The sequence below is a fragment of the Periophthalmus magnuspinnatus genome, chromosome 9, assembly GCF_009829125.3.
Source record: "Periophthalmus magnuspinnatus isolate fPerMag1 chromosome 9, fPerMag1.2.pri, whole genome shotgun sequence".
NCBI lineage: Eukaryota > Metazoa > Chordata > Actinopteri > Gobiiformes > Gobiidae > Periophthalmus > Periophthalmus magnuspinnatus.
The window spans coordinates 17,394,083-17,408,801 of NC_047134.1; the positions used below are offsets into that span (position 1 = coordinate 17,394,083).

At 36.2% G+C, this 14,719-nt stretch overlaps 2 protein-coding genes across 2 annotated transcripts; one reads left to right on the forward strand and one right to left on the reverse strand.

Moving 5' to 3' along the window:
* Positions 1-1,090: 1,090 nt before the first annotated feature.
* Positions 1,091-2,509, forward strand: rnf215 (ring finger protein 215). The gene is made up of 5 exons (XM_033972875.2): positions 1,091-1,213; positions 1,285-1,418; positions 1,758-1,873; positions 2,230-2,304; positions 2,414-2,509. The coding sequence occupies exons 1-5, from the start codon at positions 1,128-1,130 to the stop codon at positions 2,471-2,473; spliced, it is 471 nt and encodes a 156-aa protein (XP_033828766.1). The 5' UTR covers positions 1,091-1,127; the 3' UTR covers positions 2,474-2,509.
* Positions 2,510-2,823: 314 nt separating this feature from the next.
* tmem150aa (transmembrane protein 150Aa) lies at positions 2,824-13,333 on the reverse strand. Its single transcript, XM_033973117.2, has 8 exons — positions 13,257-13,333; positions 10,599-10,886; positions 9,352-9,399; positions 9,024-9,110; positions 8,339-8,406; positions 6,396-6,523; positions 5,755-5,932; positions 2,824-5,354 (listed from the first exon to the last, which is right to left on the reverse strand). Exons 2-8 carry the CDS (start codon positions 10,661-10,663, stop codon positions 5,056-5,058), a joined length of 873 nt encoding a protein of 290 aa, XP_033829008.1. The 5' UTR covers positions 10,664-10,886; positions 13,257-13,333; the 3' UTR covers positions 2,824-5,055.
* Positions 13,334-14,719: the final 1,386 nt, after the last annotated feature.

Genomic DNA, 14,719 nt, shown 5'->3' on the forward strand with positions numbered 1-14,719 from the left:
CCTATAATGCATTCAATATTGGACCTATTTTATGTTCAGGGACTTCTGGAGCCTAATTTCTTTCTCAATTTATTTAAACAGACAGGTAACAATGGTCTTTAAGGTATTTGTGGGTTGTTATTAACCAAAGCCATACACATTTTGGTTGGTTTCTTGTTAAGTATGTCCTGTCCTTCCTTTGGAGTTGATTGTTAATAGATCTATATAGTAAGATTTCTCACCTTTACACCAATTATGCAAATAAATCATTTTGCTATTAAAGCATTGTGTGTTGTGTAGTAATTGAGGAATTGACAAACGATTGCTAAAGATAAGCAAATTGCATGTAATATTTAATAATCTCGTACTGTATATTACATGAAATATTTCGCACTGTAACCTTAACAGAAGAAAAACAAACTTTAAAATGTATCCGTAATGCAGACCTTTAACAGTAGGTGGCGACAAAGCAAAAACTCATGGAGGTTCTGATTGGTCAAAGCTCTTTACGTCATACCCGGAAGAATGACAAGAGTGTATTGATATTTTATGAGGAGCAGAGGTAAGTCTATTTTCTCTGTTAGAGCAAAATAAATATTACAACATTGTTATTTTTCAAATTTCCTTACCCAATAAAGTCTATTTTTCCAAAAAGTAATCTTCGAACAGCGTACAACAACGCTAGAAAGACTAGAAAATACAGTTAGATTACAGTGAACTTTCATTGTTTTCATGTTCTTTGTTCATATAAAACCATGAATTCAGTCTTTGTGTTTTAGGTAAAAGTGTAAAAACTCGGTTTAAAGGACAGTGCTTTTTATTTTATACACATGTTTTATCAAGAGTACCTAATTTTCAAAAAACACTTTTGGGTTTAGGTAAGACATAAGAGAACCTTTATTTGTCCCATAATGGGGAAATATCATTGCTGCAACGCACAGTTTAAGAACAAGAAGATAAAAGAAATAAACTTAAAATAAATAAATATTATAAAATAAACTTAAGCACAACATTGTGTAAGTATAATACACTAAAATAAAATACAGGGCTACAGCACTATTATGTACGGTAAGGCTCTGTGGCTCTGTCTATGATGTTGTATAATGGAGGATTATAATTTTCGTTCAAAGCTTGACTGAACCACCATAATGGCATCCTATTTTGATGAACACAACTGTGAGCCCACCAATCCAGAAGAACAGTATCGTCAAAATGCATTACTTGAACTTGCCAGGTACTTATTGTGGTAACATGAACAATGATTAGGACATTATGAATTGTAACTAATGCTCTTTAACATTTCAGGTCCTTGATGCAGGGAGTTGATTTGTTTGACTCAGGTTTTGATTTGACTGATTGGGACCAGCGACTTCCTCCTCCTGCTGCCAAAGCTGCTGTTCAAACTCTGCCCATCGTCGTCATTTCCCCAGAACAAGCAGGTGCCTTAAATATGCTTATAATTCATTCAGAAAACCAGCTGCTCCCACACTCATCCCGCACCTGTCCATTCATGTATTTGTTGTAGTTATTGAAATTATAGCCTTGCCATGCTTTTTTTTCCCTGTCTTTGTTTCTGTATACTTTAGATTTTACTTTTTTATTTTACTACTGATATTTATATAGTTTTGTTCCTTCTTACTCCTTCATACCTCCTTTTGGTTAGTTAGGTTTTTTTTTCTTTTCAACCCTATTTTTAATCAGTAAATTTGAACCTTTCTGCTTTTGAGGCAATTGCAAACCATGAATTTTAATAATTAATGCTCTTCTTTGTTTAACAGATAAAGGTCTAAAGTGTCCTGTTTGTTTGTTGGAGTTTGAGGAACAAGAGACGGTTCGAGAAATGCCCTGTAAACACCTCTTCCACTCAGGCTGCATACTCCCCTGGTTAAAAAAGGTAAAATGGATAGTGGGGACATGTTTTCTACCAGTAAATGTAAGTACATATTTTTGGAGATGCAGACAGACCAAATTTCTATGGAAGCTCATATAGCACATTGAAATTATAATTAAGCTGATACAAATTCAGCGTCAAGAAAGATACTACATACTGCAGATAATTTTCAAATAAAAATATTTGAAAACTATCAATGTAACTCCCACATGGTAATGAATAGGTTTAGTGCTTTGATTTTATTATGCAGATGACATCATACTCTTTTTCAACTCTTCATAAATGAACAGTCCAAAAGTGAAGTACAAACTCTGTGTGTTGTTTTATGTTTATAATTGCGTTTAGCTTTTTTTCTTTAGACCAACTCTTGTCCCCTATGTCGTCATGAATTACCAACAGATGACCCCGACTATGAAGAGTTCAAAAAGGACAAGGTTAGTAGAGTATACTGTATAGGATTAAACTTCTAAATACATTCAAATGGAACAGTGATCATTTATACTTTTGAATATGGTTTATGAATTATCCCATCTTTTTTGTCAGGAGAGGAGAAGACAAAGAGAGCACAGACTAGAGGACCTTCATGGAGCCATGTACACTTGACCTGACTATGGGAATACAAGCAATTTGAATTTTTTTTTTTTTTTTTTTTAAAGTCTTTTGATACAAATGTTTAGGAAAAAACATGTAATTACTGTCAAATCCTGTATGTAGTAAAGGGTTATAATACAGAAAGATGTCTTTTAAAGTTCTACTTTGTATAAAAATAATTGTTTTATTACAGATTGTACTGGCATGGTTTGAAATTGTTTCCAATTATTTTAATTGTTCAAATCTTCAACGTAACATCTTCTGGACCAAAAATTAAGTTAATCCACCCTTGTTTAATAAACTTTTTATATATATTTTCCCATTATTTTGCATGTGTGTAAGGAAGAGTCCACATAAATGTCTGCTAATAATTTATAGTTTTTATTTCATTTATTTGAATATAAATCTCTTTCAAATCAAAATACCTAAATGATAGACAAATCATACATATTTACACAATTTATAAAAGAAAATGAATTATCCAGGTTATTGAGAGATGTTTTCCACTGCTCCATTATTCAGTGATTAATTTACAGTAGATGTGACTTTGCATTTAAAAAGACATGAACAGGTCAAACATCTGTAATAACTTACCAATAATACATGTACTGAAATTTAAATGGTGACTGTTTGGCCTGTTGCTGAAATTGTTAGTTCATTCAAGCTGCCATTTTAAATTTTGGACAACAGTGTGCTTAACTACACAAAACAAGTAAAAACTTAGAAAATTTAAAAAAAACCTTTTAAACATTTTCCTCGCACCATATGTATGTAAGGCTGAAACAGTCCACTGAAAAACAAGACCATGGTGTTTTTGGCAACAAATGTACAAGAAATGGTCTGTGTAGATGCAACCTTAATAAAACAACTGAAAAGAAACATTTGGATGAAAAACAGAAACTGAAACCTGAATTGACATGACACTGTAGGTCCTCTATTGTACCCAATACTGCCCCCTTTTTTATGAATTAAAAGTTGACATAACAATCCACAGGAAATAAGAGGTAGGCAACATGACTAATATTGCTGGCATCCAAGGTTTTAAAAATTATTTACACCAGTGGTTCTCAAAACTTTCATATGCAGGCCCGCTTTCTCCAATCTGATCCATATTTTAATGCATTGTTGTTAAACAAAAAAAAAACAATTGTTTTCCTGTTAGCAGCAACATGGCTTGGCCAAATTTGATGAAAAGGCCATTCATGAGGAAAAAGGTGACGTATACACAGTCAAATTATACTGGAGTTGATATTGATCTATTTGTGTTTATTTCATTGATCTCTTCTTATCCAAAGATTAACGTTAATCTTAATTCCATAAGTATTTCCTGAAAATTAACATGATTGCCATTAAAATTAATTTGCCTTCAGTTTTTAATCTGTCGATTCAAGTAATTTAAAGCCATATAAAAAAACATCTGTACACAGCAGTTTAAAAGGAGCAGTTTGAAAACCATTGGTTTAAATCAATAACTTGACAGTGTGAGGGGAGAATTAGTACACTGAAGTTGAAGAACCAACCAAGTGATGGTATTTATATTTAGTTCATGGCAGTAAATCATGTTAAATTGGCAAAACTCAACACACACCTCAATGTATTTGCATCATCATGCCACTGTGTTAAACGTATGGCACAAATCGTTTTGGAAAATAAGGATTCCAAAGGTCCAGCCTGGAATATTCTAAATAAAATACTCAAGATCCAATTGTCTTAAATGGAGGTCACTTAAAAAGCAAAACCCCCATTTAAAAAAAGGCAAAATCCTCTTCTCCAGTGAAAAATGAGGCAACGAATCAGACAAATTATTGCGCTGGGTGTAAATAGGTAGTATGAAGGGACTTCAGAAAGCATGCATTAGAAGTAGAACAGCATGATGGGTAAAAAAAAAAAGATTCAAATGCAGACAGCCTTGAATTTTATATCAGAAATGATCAATAGTCAGTAATTGTATTTGAAAAGAAAATGGCATAAAATTCAGCAGTTATCAGGCATTAAAATGTGCAGAAATAAAGTGTAATGAAATTTGTTGCTTAATTGGTTGAGGCTGTAAGACAACAGCATATTTATGACAAAAATAAGTACTAACTATTGACTTACACACATTCAATAAATCTACCTACTACAAAAACTTAAAACTTGAACGCAAGTCTTTCATTCATAAAAGTGTGCCGTGCAGCAAGAAGCAAAAGGCCAAAAAAGAGGTGGGCCAAGCTTTAGGGAATGTCATATTTGTACCCACATCAGTTAAGATTTGCAGAAAGAGTAAATTTGTATAAAAAAAAAAAAAAAAAAAAAAAATCATTCATGATTGAGATTTAGAACTTGAGCTCCACACATTCAGCTGTAGTGGCAACACTGAATGCCATGAGCCAACACCAGGGGGCGTCAGACAAAACTGTATCGTTACCTTTTCATGCTGCAACATAAAGCTACAACATGGGTAATGCCTTTGGAAATGAAAACAAATCCTTTGAACTTTGGCTGCAAACATTCAGCTGTAGTGGCAAAACTGAATGTGATTGGCCAAAACTAGAGGGCGCCAGATATATCATATATTGTTATACATTATTACCTTCCCATGATGCAACACAAAGCTACAACATGGCTATGCTTTCAGGAGTACAGTTGAGATGTGTGGATGTGCTGCTGCCTCCAGGGGATTTGAGACCTTTGGTGGCTCCTCCCAGCGCTCCTCTGGACCCAGGCCCTATCATGACCCCCGGGCTGTGGTGATGGGTCTGCTGTAGGCCGGCCATGAGGGTCTCACTAGTGACTGTGCCGAACTCGTAGGTGAAGGTCCCGTAGAAGACCAGGATGTCCACGGTGAAGACCCATTCGCAGATGGCAGCAGCGTGTTGCAGGACAAAGCTCTCGTGGATGAAAAACATACCACCTGAGAAAGGGCTGGGTTAAGAAAGATGTTCTTTAGACATGCACAAATAAGTATATTATTATGACAAAACTTTTAGATCTTTAACAGAAAACTAAATTATCACTTTGAAGAAAGTCAGGCAAATTCTGAACCTGTAAATGAAGTTAGATTGCTTGAGCCGTTCATAAAAAGGACAGTTAGTTGGTTATTCTGAAATGACTTTATACTGCAAATTGCTGGGGTATAATTACATTATCACATCAATGTGATTTCATCAAGGCCAAATTTTCATTTTTTTTCTCTTTAAAAAAAGGTAGGTACAGGATAAAAATGGAATAATACATATTTCTGTTTTTGTTAAGTCTACTACTACTACTACAGCCATACTAGCAGAGCATGCCTCAGCCTTTGAAAAGGATACTCAAAACAAGAGAGACCATGGCTCCTAGGGCAAGGGCCACTCTGAAATGAGCCATCCAGTAATCCAACGCCGTCACAGCTACTCGATATGTGAGCACACACTGGAGACAGACAAACAGCAGACCAGCCGGGAACGCCACACCTGCCCCCACGTAGTGCAGTGACTTGGCATGGTCTACCTACAGGACAAGAATACAGACGAGCAATAGTCAATCACCATGAACGGTATATCGACTTAACGTTCAATAAATGATAGCTAGATAGTATTTATTTATTTTTTCTTATTACTATCATGTGCACCTTTTCTTTGCAGTTTTTGTAGTACCATTAGAGCTGTTGAAGGTTGACTAATGAAGTCTCTAACTTATTATAGATGCTAACAAAGTGTTTTATTCTGCTTTTTACAGTATTAACACTATTGCATGTCTAGAAAAGGATTTATTGGGATTATCCCACTTTAGGGCTGTCAGTAATATCATTTATCATATTTTCTTTAGTAATATATCACCTTTCAAATTTGTTTTTCGTGAGGGAGCTGCAGAATAGAAAATAATGATGCAATCATCAGTGTAGAAACTCCAGAATGAAACGACAATTATAAAAGAGGACATCATGCTACATACAACAAAGTAACAGTTTTACCTGGAAGTTGCCAACCATGACCAGGCCGACTGCGTTGGTGCAGCCAGACACGAGGGCACTGGTGTTGACCCAACATCTGTGACTGTGCTCGATGACCTGGGCATATCGCAGAAGGCACACCATCACCACTGGAACAAAGAGAAAAAGGTGAAAAGCATTTATTACAAAGAGAGAGGCATTTAATGTGGAGGTACATTTCTATTTCATTTAGCTCAGACATGTCAAGGGCAGCAGACAAATACCCTGTGTTTGCAGTAAGAATCTAAAGAGATTTTTCAATGTCTTTTTGTGACAGCAATACAAACCATTTATTTTGGCTAGTAAAATGGATGAACCCATTAAACATTCCATTAGGCTCATTGCTAAATGTGAAACAAGAATAGATGAGGGCATTTGTGACAAAGAAATTAACCATTACTCAACATTATTTATGATTAGTATAGGGAAACAAAAATGCAACAGAACATCGGGTTGACACCAGTATATAATGGATCAATTCAGTATTTTTTCTTGTTGCAAAGAGATTTTCCTAAAAATTAAACCAATTAATTTTTATAAGAACTATATATAATTTAGTTACAAATTATATAAATTATATTCAAGATGCAAACCTATGTGAAAATGCTCCCTAAAACATAGTTAAACTGTAAAATCTCCAGCATGGGTGTTTAATTGTGGAGTCAAAGGTCCAATGCTAGCTGGAAGAAACATCCTTGATAAATACACTTGGAAATGTGAAGAGGCAGAGAGCCGTAAACATCAGCTGTAATTAAGGCGTAGAGGAACAGCAGAGGCATCTGCAGAAAATGGGGCAGAGCTGAAGGTGATAAAAGCGAGGAGTGATGGAGAGAGGCCACGGAGGAGACACGGAGAGGACAGAGGGGGAAGAGGAAGGAAAACTGCATTCATTATTGATTAGAGCGACCAGGCTATTTCAGGCCCCTGTGTTTGAGCCCGACGTCGGCGGGCACCGGAGAGAATTAATAACACCGCACATGGGTTTTACCTTACTACACCGCTACTGTTACACTATTTAACAGCTCAGAAATGAATTGGCCTATACAGCTCCAACTTTCAGTAGGGGCTCTGAAAAGGGCTGAATGCTTTTTAAAACAATGCAAGTAATATTTTTATAATTAAGATTTGAAATTATTGACTTTTAATACAATTATATATATGTGATTCAGTGTACAGCCCAAGAAAATGTATTGTCTGAAGATGACAATACGAATTACAGGCAAACAATAGCTAATAAAAATAAAAGATACCTCCCAATGACAAACTATGACAGTGTTTACCATCTGCTTATGGGGAACAAATACAGCAACAGCAGCCTTAACCACTTGGTCAGATCAATTACATATGCTCCCCTTGTGTTTGATCCTTAGTTTGGGAGGTCCCGTTTTGAGCACAAGACACAGTAACTACAGCCTCTCTTCCAAAGGCACGGTTCACTTGGGGCTGCTTTGGAGCGGCTCTGTTTGGTGCAGATCTCGCCAGCTGAGTTGTGTTTGCATGCTCGGGGTCCAGGGGCAGAACTCTGCTCCATGAGACACTGATGTCACTCAGACAAAACTCTTAATAGTCGTTAGCTGCTTACTAGCTTTGTTTTGCAAGCATGTCTGGAAATATAGCGGTTTATCACAAGATCAAGTAAGAGTTTGGTGATAAATTATTATTCTATATTTAGATTAGCTTTTTGCTGTCTGACTCTGTTCTCTCTTATCCAATCATCTTGTTTGATTGTTAACCACCCCTGGAGCTGCACCTTATCAGTCCAAGACCCCACTGGCAGCTACTACCCTCCATGGTCTGCTTCTCAAACGGAGCAGTACGGTTCACTTTAGTCAGTGGAGGCACTTGCGGCCCATACCGATCCGCCCCAAAGTGAATCCGTGGAAACGAGGCTTATGTGTACATGTGCCATCACACCAAGGTCTTACCCATGAAGGCTCCCATGTTCCCGATCAGACTGAACAGGCAGCTCTCCGGAGGGTACGAACCACATTTACTGCAAGACACACAGCAAACAGTATTAAATTTGTAGAAGATTTACGTATGTCGTCTTAACGCAATCCTTGCCCAATACCATCTGTCTCTGTCTTTACTGGATTAAGTGAACATTAAGAGTATAGGGTAGTTGCTGCATTTGGCTGAAAAAGTTATTAGAGTCGCAAGATTAGAGATATACCATTTAGAATATCCATGTTCAATAATACTATTTAAAATTGGAGCCTTTCGCTCACACCATCCAAATACATAAACAAAAACAGACACTAAATTGTCAAGCACAAGTGACATGCTGGTATATGTGTCCAGAGTGTACAGGGTAGATTCACATAATTTTGCATAATTTCTAACATGACTAAAATCTGCTTTTTGTTTATACAGTATTTTTATATTTCTGGAAATAGTTATAAGTTATAGTTATATAATTTTGTACAGCTCTATTCTCTAGTTTTACACCTTTTTATAATGCATATTTAGAGTTTGGATCTTTTCTTACAGACAGGAGAGCACATGAAAAAGGAAACGCATGAATTCTCAGAGCACAGTTTTCACAAGAACCTGGGGACATTTGCTGACAGACTTTGCTTAGCAGAAAAAATAAATAGGCGAGTAACAAACCTGATGAGGGGGATGTCCTGGAGAGTGCAACATGTTTTAGGAAAGCCAGGTCGAGGCAGCTCCTCCATGCATGTTACATTGTAGGACCTGTGGAACGTCAATCCAGTTCAGATTAAGGTTTTAGTCAGAAGTGAACAGTGCAAATTACTAGGAGTGCTATATTAAATGCAGACTATTGCTGCAATAATTGAATCAACAACATAAAAAAAAAAACTGATTTAAGAGATCGGTCAAATGAGAAGAGAATTTATCTCTATTTTTTTTTTTTACAGTACTGAAGAAAATAGTTTATAGACTTTTCTTTCTAAGAAGCATCTCAGACACTCACCAGTTTTCCACAGGACAAACATGGTGATTCATCACAGCCATGGCGTAACTGAGGGGAGAAAAACACTCCATAAGTCAAAGCAGGAAAAGGCTAATGTCAAACATGGGAGGGTGACTCAGAGAGGCTTCACAGTCAATGAGCAGAATAGCCCCAAGAACCTATGTAATATTCTGTCAGCTACATAATAAACTTTATTTAAACCATAGTTGATACATTAGGCTGTATAAGTAGGCCTGGCACAATGTCAAAGTCCTTAATTGAGAAGAAAAGAGCCATTCTCACTAGTACCATTCACGGACTAACTTCTATCTTTAAAGTAGGATGTCGTCAAGGGCATCAGGGATATCCCCATGACAAATCACAGCAATATTGCGTTTTATTTTAGTCACAAAATAATTTATTACAATAAGTGCCCTGGTTTATTCTCATTTGTTTGAGGATGTCACTGGGGCTTATTTAGGAAATGCAAAGTTGTTCATCATCATAATGAGTTTTAGCTTTAATAGTAAAATCTTTAATTTACTTTTATTCCCATCATCTTTATGAACTACTAATGAATTCATTCTAGTTAGATCATCAACAAGATATAGTTACATTTAGAATCCCACAGTCTCAGCAAGTGACTGTAACTCTTCAATATTTTATATTTTTCAATGTTTTAGGGTAGTTCTTGTATTCATCAATGTATTTTGCTGATCAAATTAATTGTACTGATTTCAAAAAGAAATTACTTTCGTTGTGTACAGCATGTGGCTCTGTACTAGCTAGAATGGACTAGCAACTGGCAAAATTGTTTAAAAATGTCATTCCTGTTACCAAACTACAGATTTTTAATAGGAGAATCCCATTCAAAAAATAAAGAAGCAAATTTGAAGTGGGCCTTAACATATTTTTTAAACATGTGCTTATTTTAAATATAAGAAAAAAATTGAATTGAATGAATACATAATAGGTAAATTAACAGTTTCTTTCTATTCAAAGGTGGTCACAGCAGATAATCTTGTCACCTCATGTTTCACCATTTCTAGCCAGCCAACTCTATTATAACGGACAAACCTAGTTTTAAAACATTAGAATAACACTAACAAAATGAAAATTCAGAATGAAATGAAGAACAATGAAGCGATTTTAAGCCCAGACAAATGCCGGACTGAATCAGGACTTAAACTGCAAAGGACTTCTGACAAGCACATAACACACATCCCTAGCTAACTGAATATGGCATTGATTTTTTGGGGGGAGCTTACACGATCCATATCCCTGTGATGGAGAAGGCAGACAAGCTGACAGGCAGGACGATCCAGGCAGTCATTGGGCTGGCAGTGAGCAGACTGTGTCCGGAGCATGGGGTGAGAGGGGGGCACAACACGAGGAGGGAGCGGGCGTGCGGGTGGGTGGTGGGACAGTAGAGGAGGAGGTGGAGGGTGTGACAGGGTCACTAACACACAGGGGGACACAAAGGGGGAGGCATGAGAGGACAGGGGGGAGACCGGCCGCACTGCTCTTCTGCTCCACAGGGCCCTGCTTCCATCAGACTGAGAGAAAGAGCAGAGCATAGGGTTACAAGTCCAGGAGGGGCTGGGGTAACTCAAGAACTACAGAAAGCTTTGTACATCTGTGGCGCTTGAACAAGAATCTAAATTAAAGGAATATTTGTAGGAATTGATCAGATAGTGTATAATATACATATGTGTGTAATTATTTATGTATTTATTTATACAAGTATAAATTGCTCTGATATCTTTTTCAGCTTTTTTTTTTTTTTAATTCCCCAAATTTGAAACTAATAACATATCATATATCTAATCCCTTGTACTATTCTGTGTTCATCCCAAAATAATTACTCTGAGTAATAAAGAAAAAAAAAGAAAAGATATCCACCTATACATTGCAATTATGTTTAGGTGTAACCGTATTTTACAGTCGATTGGGCCATGTCCATGGTGAATACTACAATCAAAACCATCTGAACAGTAATAACATGGTAGATCATGAAGAAGCTAATGCTGAATGTATCAAGTTATTGTTATATAATCAGTCCTGTTAATCAAGTGGACATATTCATTTTTGAAACAACACATTTTTTTATAAGCGTTAAGGGGAAATGAGGCAAATGTCTTGGCTAACACATATCCACATGGAGTAAACAAAGAATGACAAGCTCATTGTTAAACAGTGAAGCTGCCAAAGGCTTTTGTTCAGGACCAGAAACCCAGGACTTGGTCAAGGTCTTTGGAGGAAGGCAAGTCACTCCGACTACAGTTACAAGTGTGTCCTCCAGTCATAAGGCTATACATAAGGGAAAGATAATAGGGCAGAGCCAAATTATGTGAGAAAGACTTGCACACAATCATGCTTTGTCAAATATTAAGTTCTAAGTGAAGTGTAAATGCAAAAGAAAATAAATACAAATAATACAAATAATAATAATAATATATTTCACAATGAATATATATATATTTTTTTAATTTCACTTAGATCAAAAAAAATTTTGATCTAGGAATTTTTGTATGAAATATAAAGATTTTAATAGATTTTTTGTTGCTCAGTATAAATCCAGTATAAATTTAGGCAAGAAACAAAGTGAAATGACCTGACAATCTGGTAATTTAGTCAACTTAAATCAATGAGCATCAGAGTGGTCTCTGGGTTTGCTATTGTGCAGGCTCAGCTGAAGGTACAGTGTGTAAACAGGATGTAATTTCCAAGGGAAGTGTTTTAGTGTGATTAAGGGTTTTCGGAGCAGGCTTGTCGGGACAGAGTGGCTATTATGAGACCCCCTACTCCAGAAGACAATGAGTCACCACCCCCATCTGCTTCAATACTACTCCATCTACACTGGCAGCACACAACAAACAAACCTTTAACTGCCACACATAATAGACATTTGAGGACAGCAATACATAAGACAATAGTCCACTATTCAGCCAAAATAATGCCTTTGTTAATATGAATTAACACTTCAACTTTGTATTCATGACTGTTCACCACATTATGTCCATGAATGAATGCCCAAATATACCCTTGTAATATTTATTTGAAGAATATTAACAAATTTAACAATAATAATCATTTCCATTACCCTATATACCAACTTAAATTGTTATTTAAAAGTAACTGTTCACTTCTGACTAAAACCTTACACTAAACTCAAGTGTTTTGCTAAAGACATGAACGAATCTTGGACTATAAAATGTGTTAAAATAATGACTCAAAAACATAATAAAGACTATGCTAACAAAACAAAAAAACAAAAATAAATTAATTAATTAAAAAAACATCAACAACAACAGTGGTACAGAACAGTCAATGCTCCTGTGGTAGGCCAATGGAAATAAATAAATTAATCAAGACTCCTACATCCAGTTTGCTTAGATAATATTTAATAGTTTAGTTTCTAACTTATGGAGCCAGTCAGACCGGAAGACAGTAGCCTAAATATACATTATTGTACTGTTTCATTCTGTTACAGCAAGTCGGAAAACAGTTAATAACCGTTAAGGCTAATATTTGTGTGGCAGTTTATGGATGTAAGGAACCTCAAATTACCACCACTGCTCCGAAACGCTTCATTCAAAAGGGCATTAGTTTATTTTACCCCGTTGACATCACGCTAATACACTATAAAAGGTGCAGTGCTTATGGATAAACTGCGGTTGTATTACATTTTCCACCGAGTTGCGCAGCTGTCTACAGTAAACTGAAGCCATTGATGACCGTTATCCGGGTTAGCTTCATGCTACCTAGCCGGTGGGCTGCACTTCACCAGCTGTCGCCACTTGACACTTACCCGCATCAATATTTCCGCAAAACTAAGCAATGAAATGCTGGATCATACAGTGCAATCGGACAGAAATATCACAAGACGCGATCGAAGCAGTGTTCATACATGAAATGATACGTACCTGGAGCCTGCTACTCCAAGCCTACAGCTCAACAACCTTGGTTTCCCTTTAAAACAGCAGCGATTTCTTTGTAGCTGGAGCTCCTCGCTAAATAACATCCGCTTGGGACTTTCACAATAAGATATTTAGTGGCTGTCACTATGTACAACTACATGCAAACAAGAAATAAACTAGAATACATCTGGAGCATTTTGTTCAGATATAGCAATTTCTTCCAAATCTGTATGGTTCCTCCGACTAAACAAACTCAAATGCTGGCAGTGTCCCTTCAAAGTACTTATACTAATGATAGTGTGGTGATGGTGGGCTAAAAGACACAGTATTTCATCGTGCGTAAACCCCAGTTGAAAGTTTATCTGAAGAAAATGCTCCAAATTCTCCATAATGCATAACGCACTGGTCACTCATTCACGCACAGCAGCCTATATTCTCATAAAAATACGACTTTATTCTCGTAATATTACAACTTTTTTCTCGTGATATTACGGCTGTTTTCTCGAAATATTTTGACTTTTTTCTCTTTTTTATTTTTTTTATTTAAGTGACCCTTATACTCCGTCGTACTAATTAACCACAAGTAGTGAATCAGCAAAGTTCAAATAAGCGACGGGTTCAGACCAAACTGACTGAGGGTGCACTGGAGTTTCAAAGGGCTGTAAAGGGCTGTAAAATGTTCCATTAAGTGTTGTCATTTATCCCGCCTTAAATTAGGGTGCAAACTTTTGTAATTGACGTTACAGTGCACACTTTTGCACCCCTGTAAACCCGGGTCTGCTTCAAATCAAAAGGAAAGCTGCAATGTGAATATTTGCTGCCATATATCCTGTAAAAACTTGAGCCATAAGACAAAAGAACGCTGTAAGTAAGGTTCCACAATATATCATAAAGATATTAGTTTATATTAGTATTAATTTTTATGATAACAAAATCAGCCCAGTGCAAAAATATGTTTGAAAGCATTGCAGTTTTTTATAATAAGGTACATTATTTAATTTCTTAAAGTATACTGCAAGATAAACAACTCACAACATGTATGACTCTACACACAATTGAGAGTAAAACATGGACTACTTCATGAAGTAGTCCATGTTTTCTCTCATTTTATTGAACTTTTTTTTTCTAATATGTTAAATAATTTTAAAAAAGAGAGAGAGGATCTCATCTCGTGACCCAGCCCCAGATAAGAGGAAAAAAATGGATGAATTAATTTTTCTAATATTTTTTTAACCCACTGAAAAACACTTGTAAAGTGTTGGTGTGGGAAAGGTTCCCCTTTTAATGTTTGACAGTTTGGCAACTGGAAACTTTCTTGTTCTATAAAGCATCTATTATTCCTCTCATTAACATCATGACAAACACTGGCCAGATAAAATTAAGCAAATTATATTAAATTGACCATGCCCAACACAAGATAGGTTCCACCCTTCACTGTATAAATACATGTATTAGCTGCATCTTCTTTG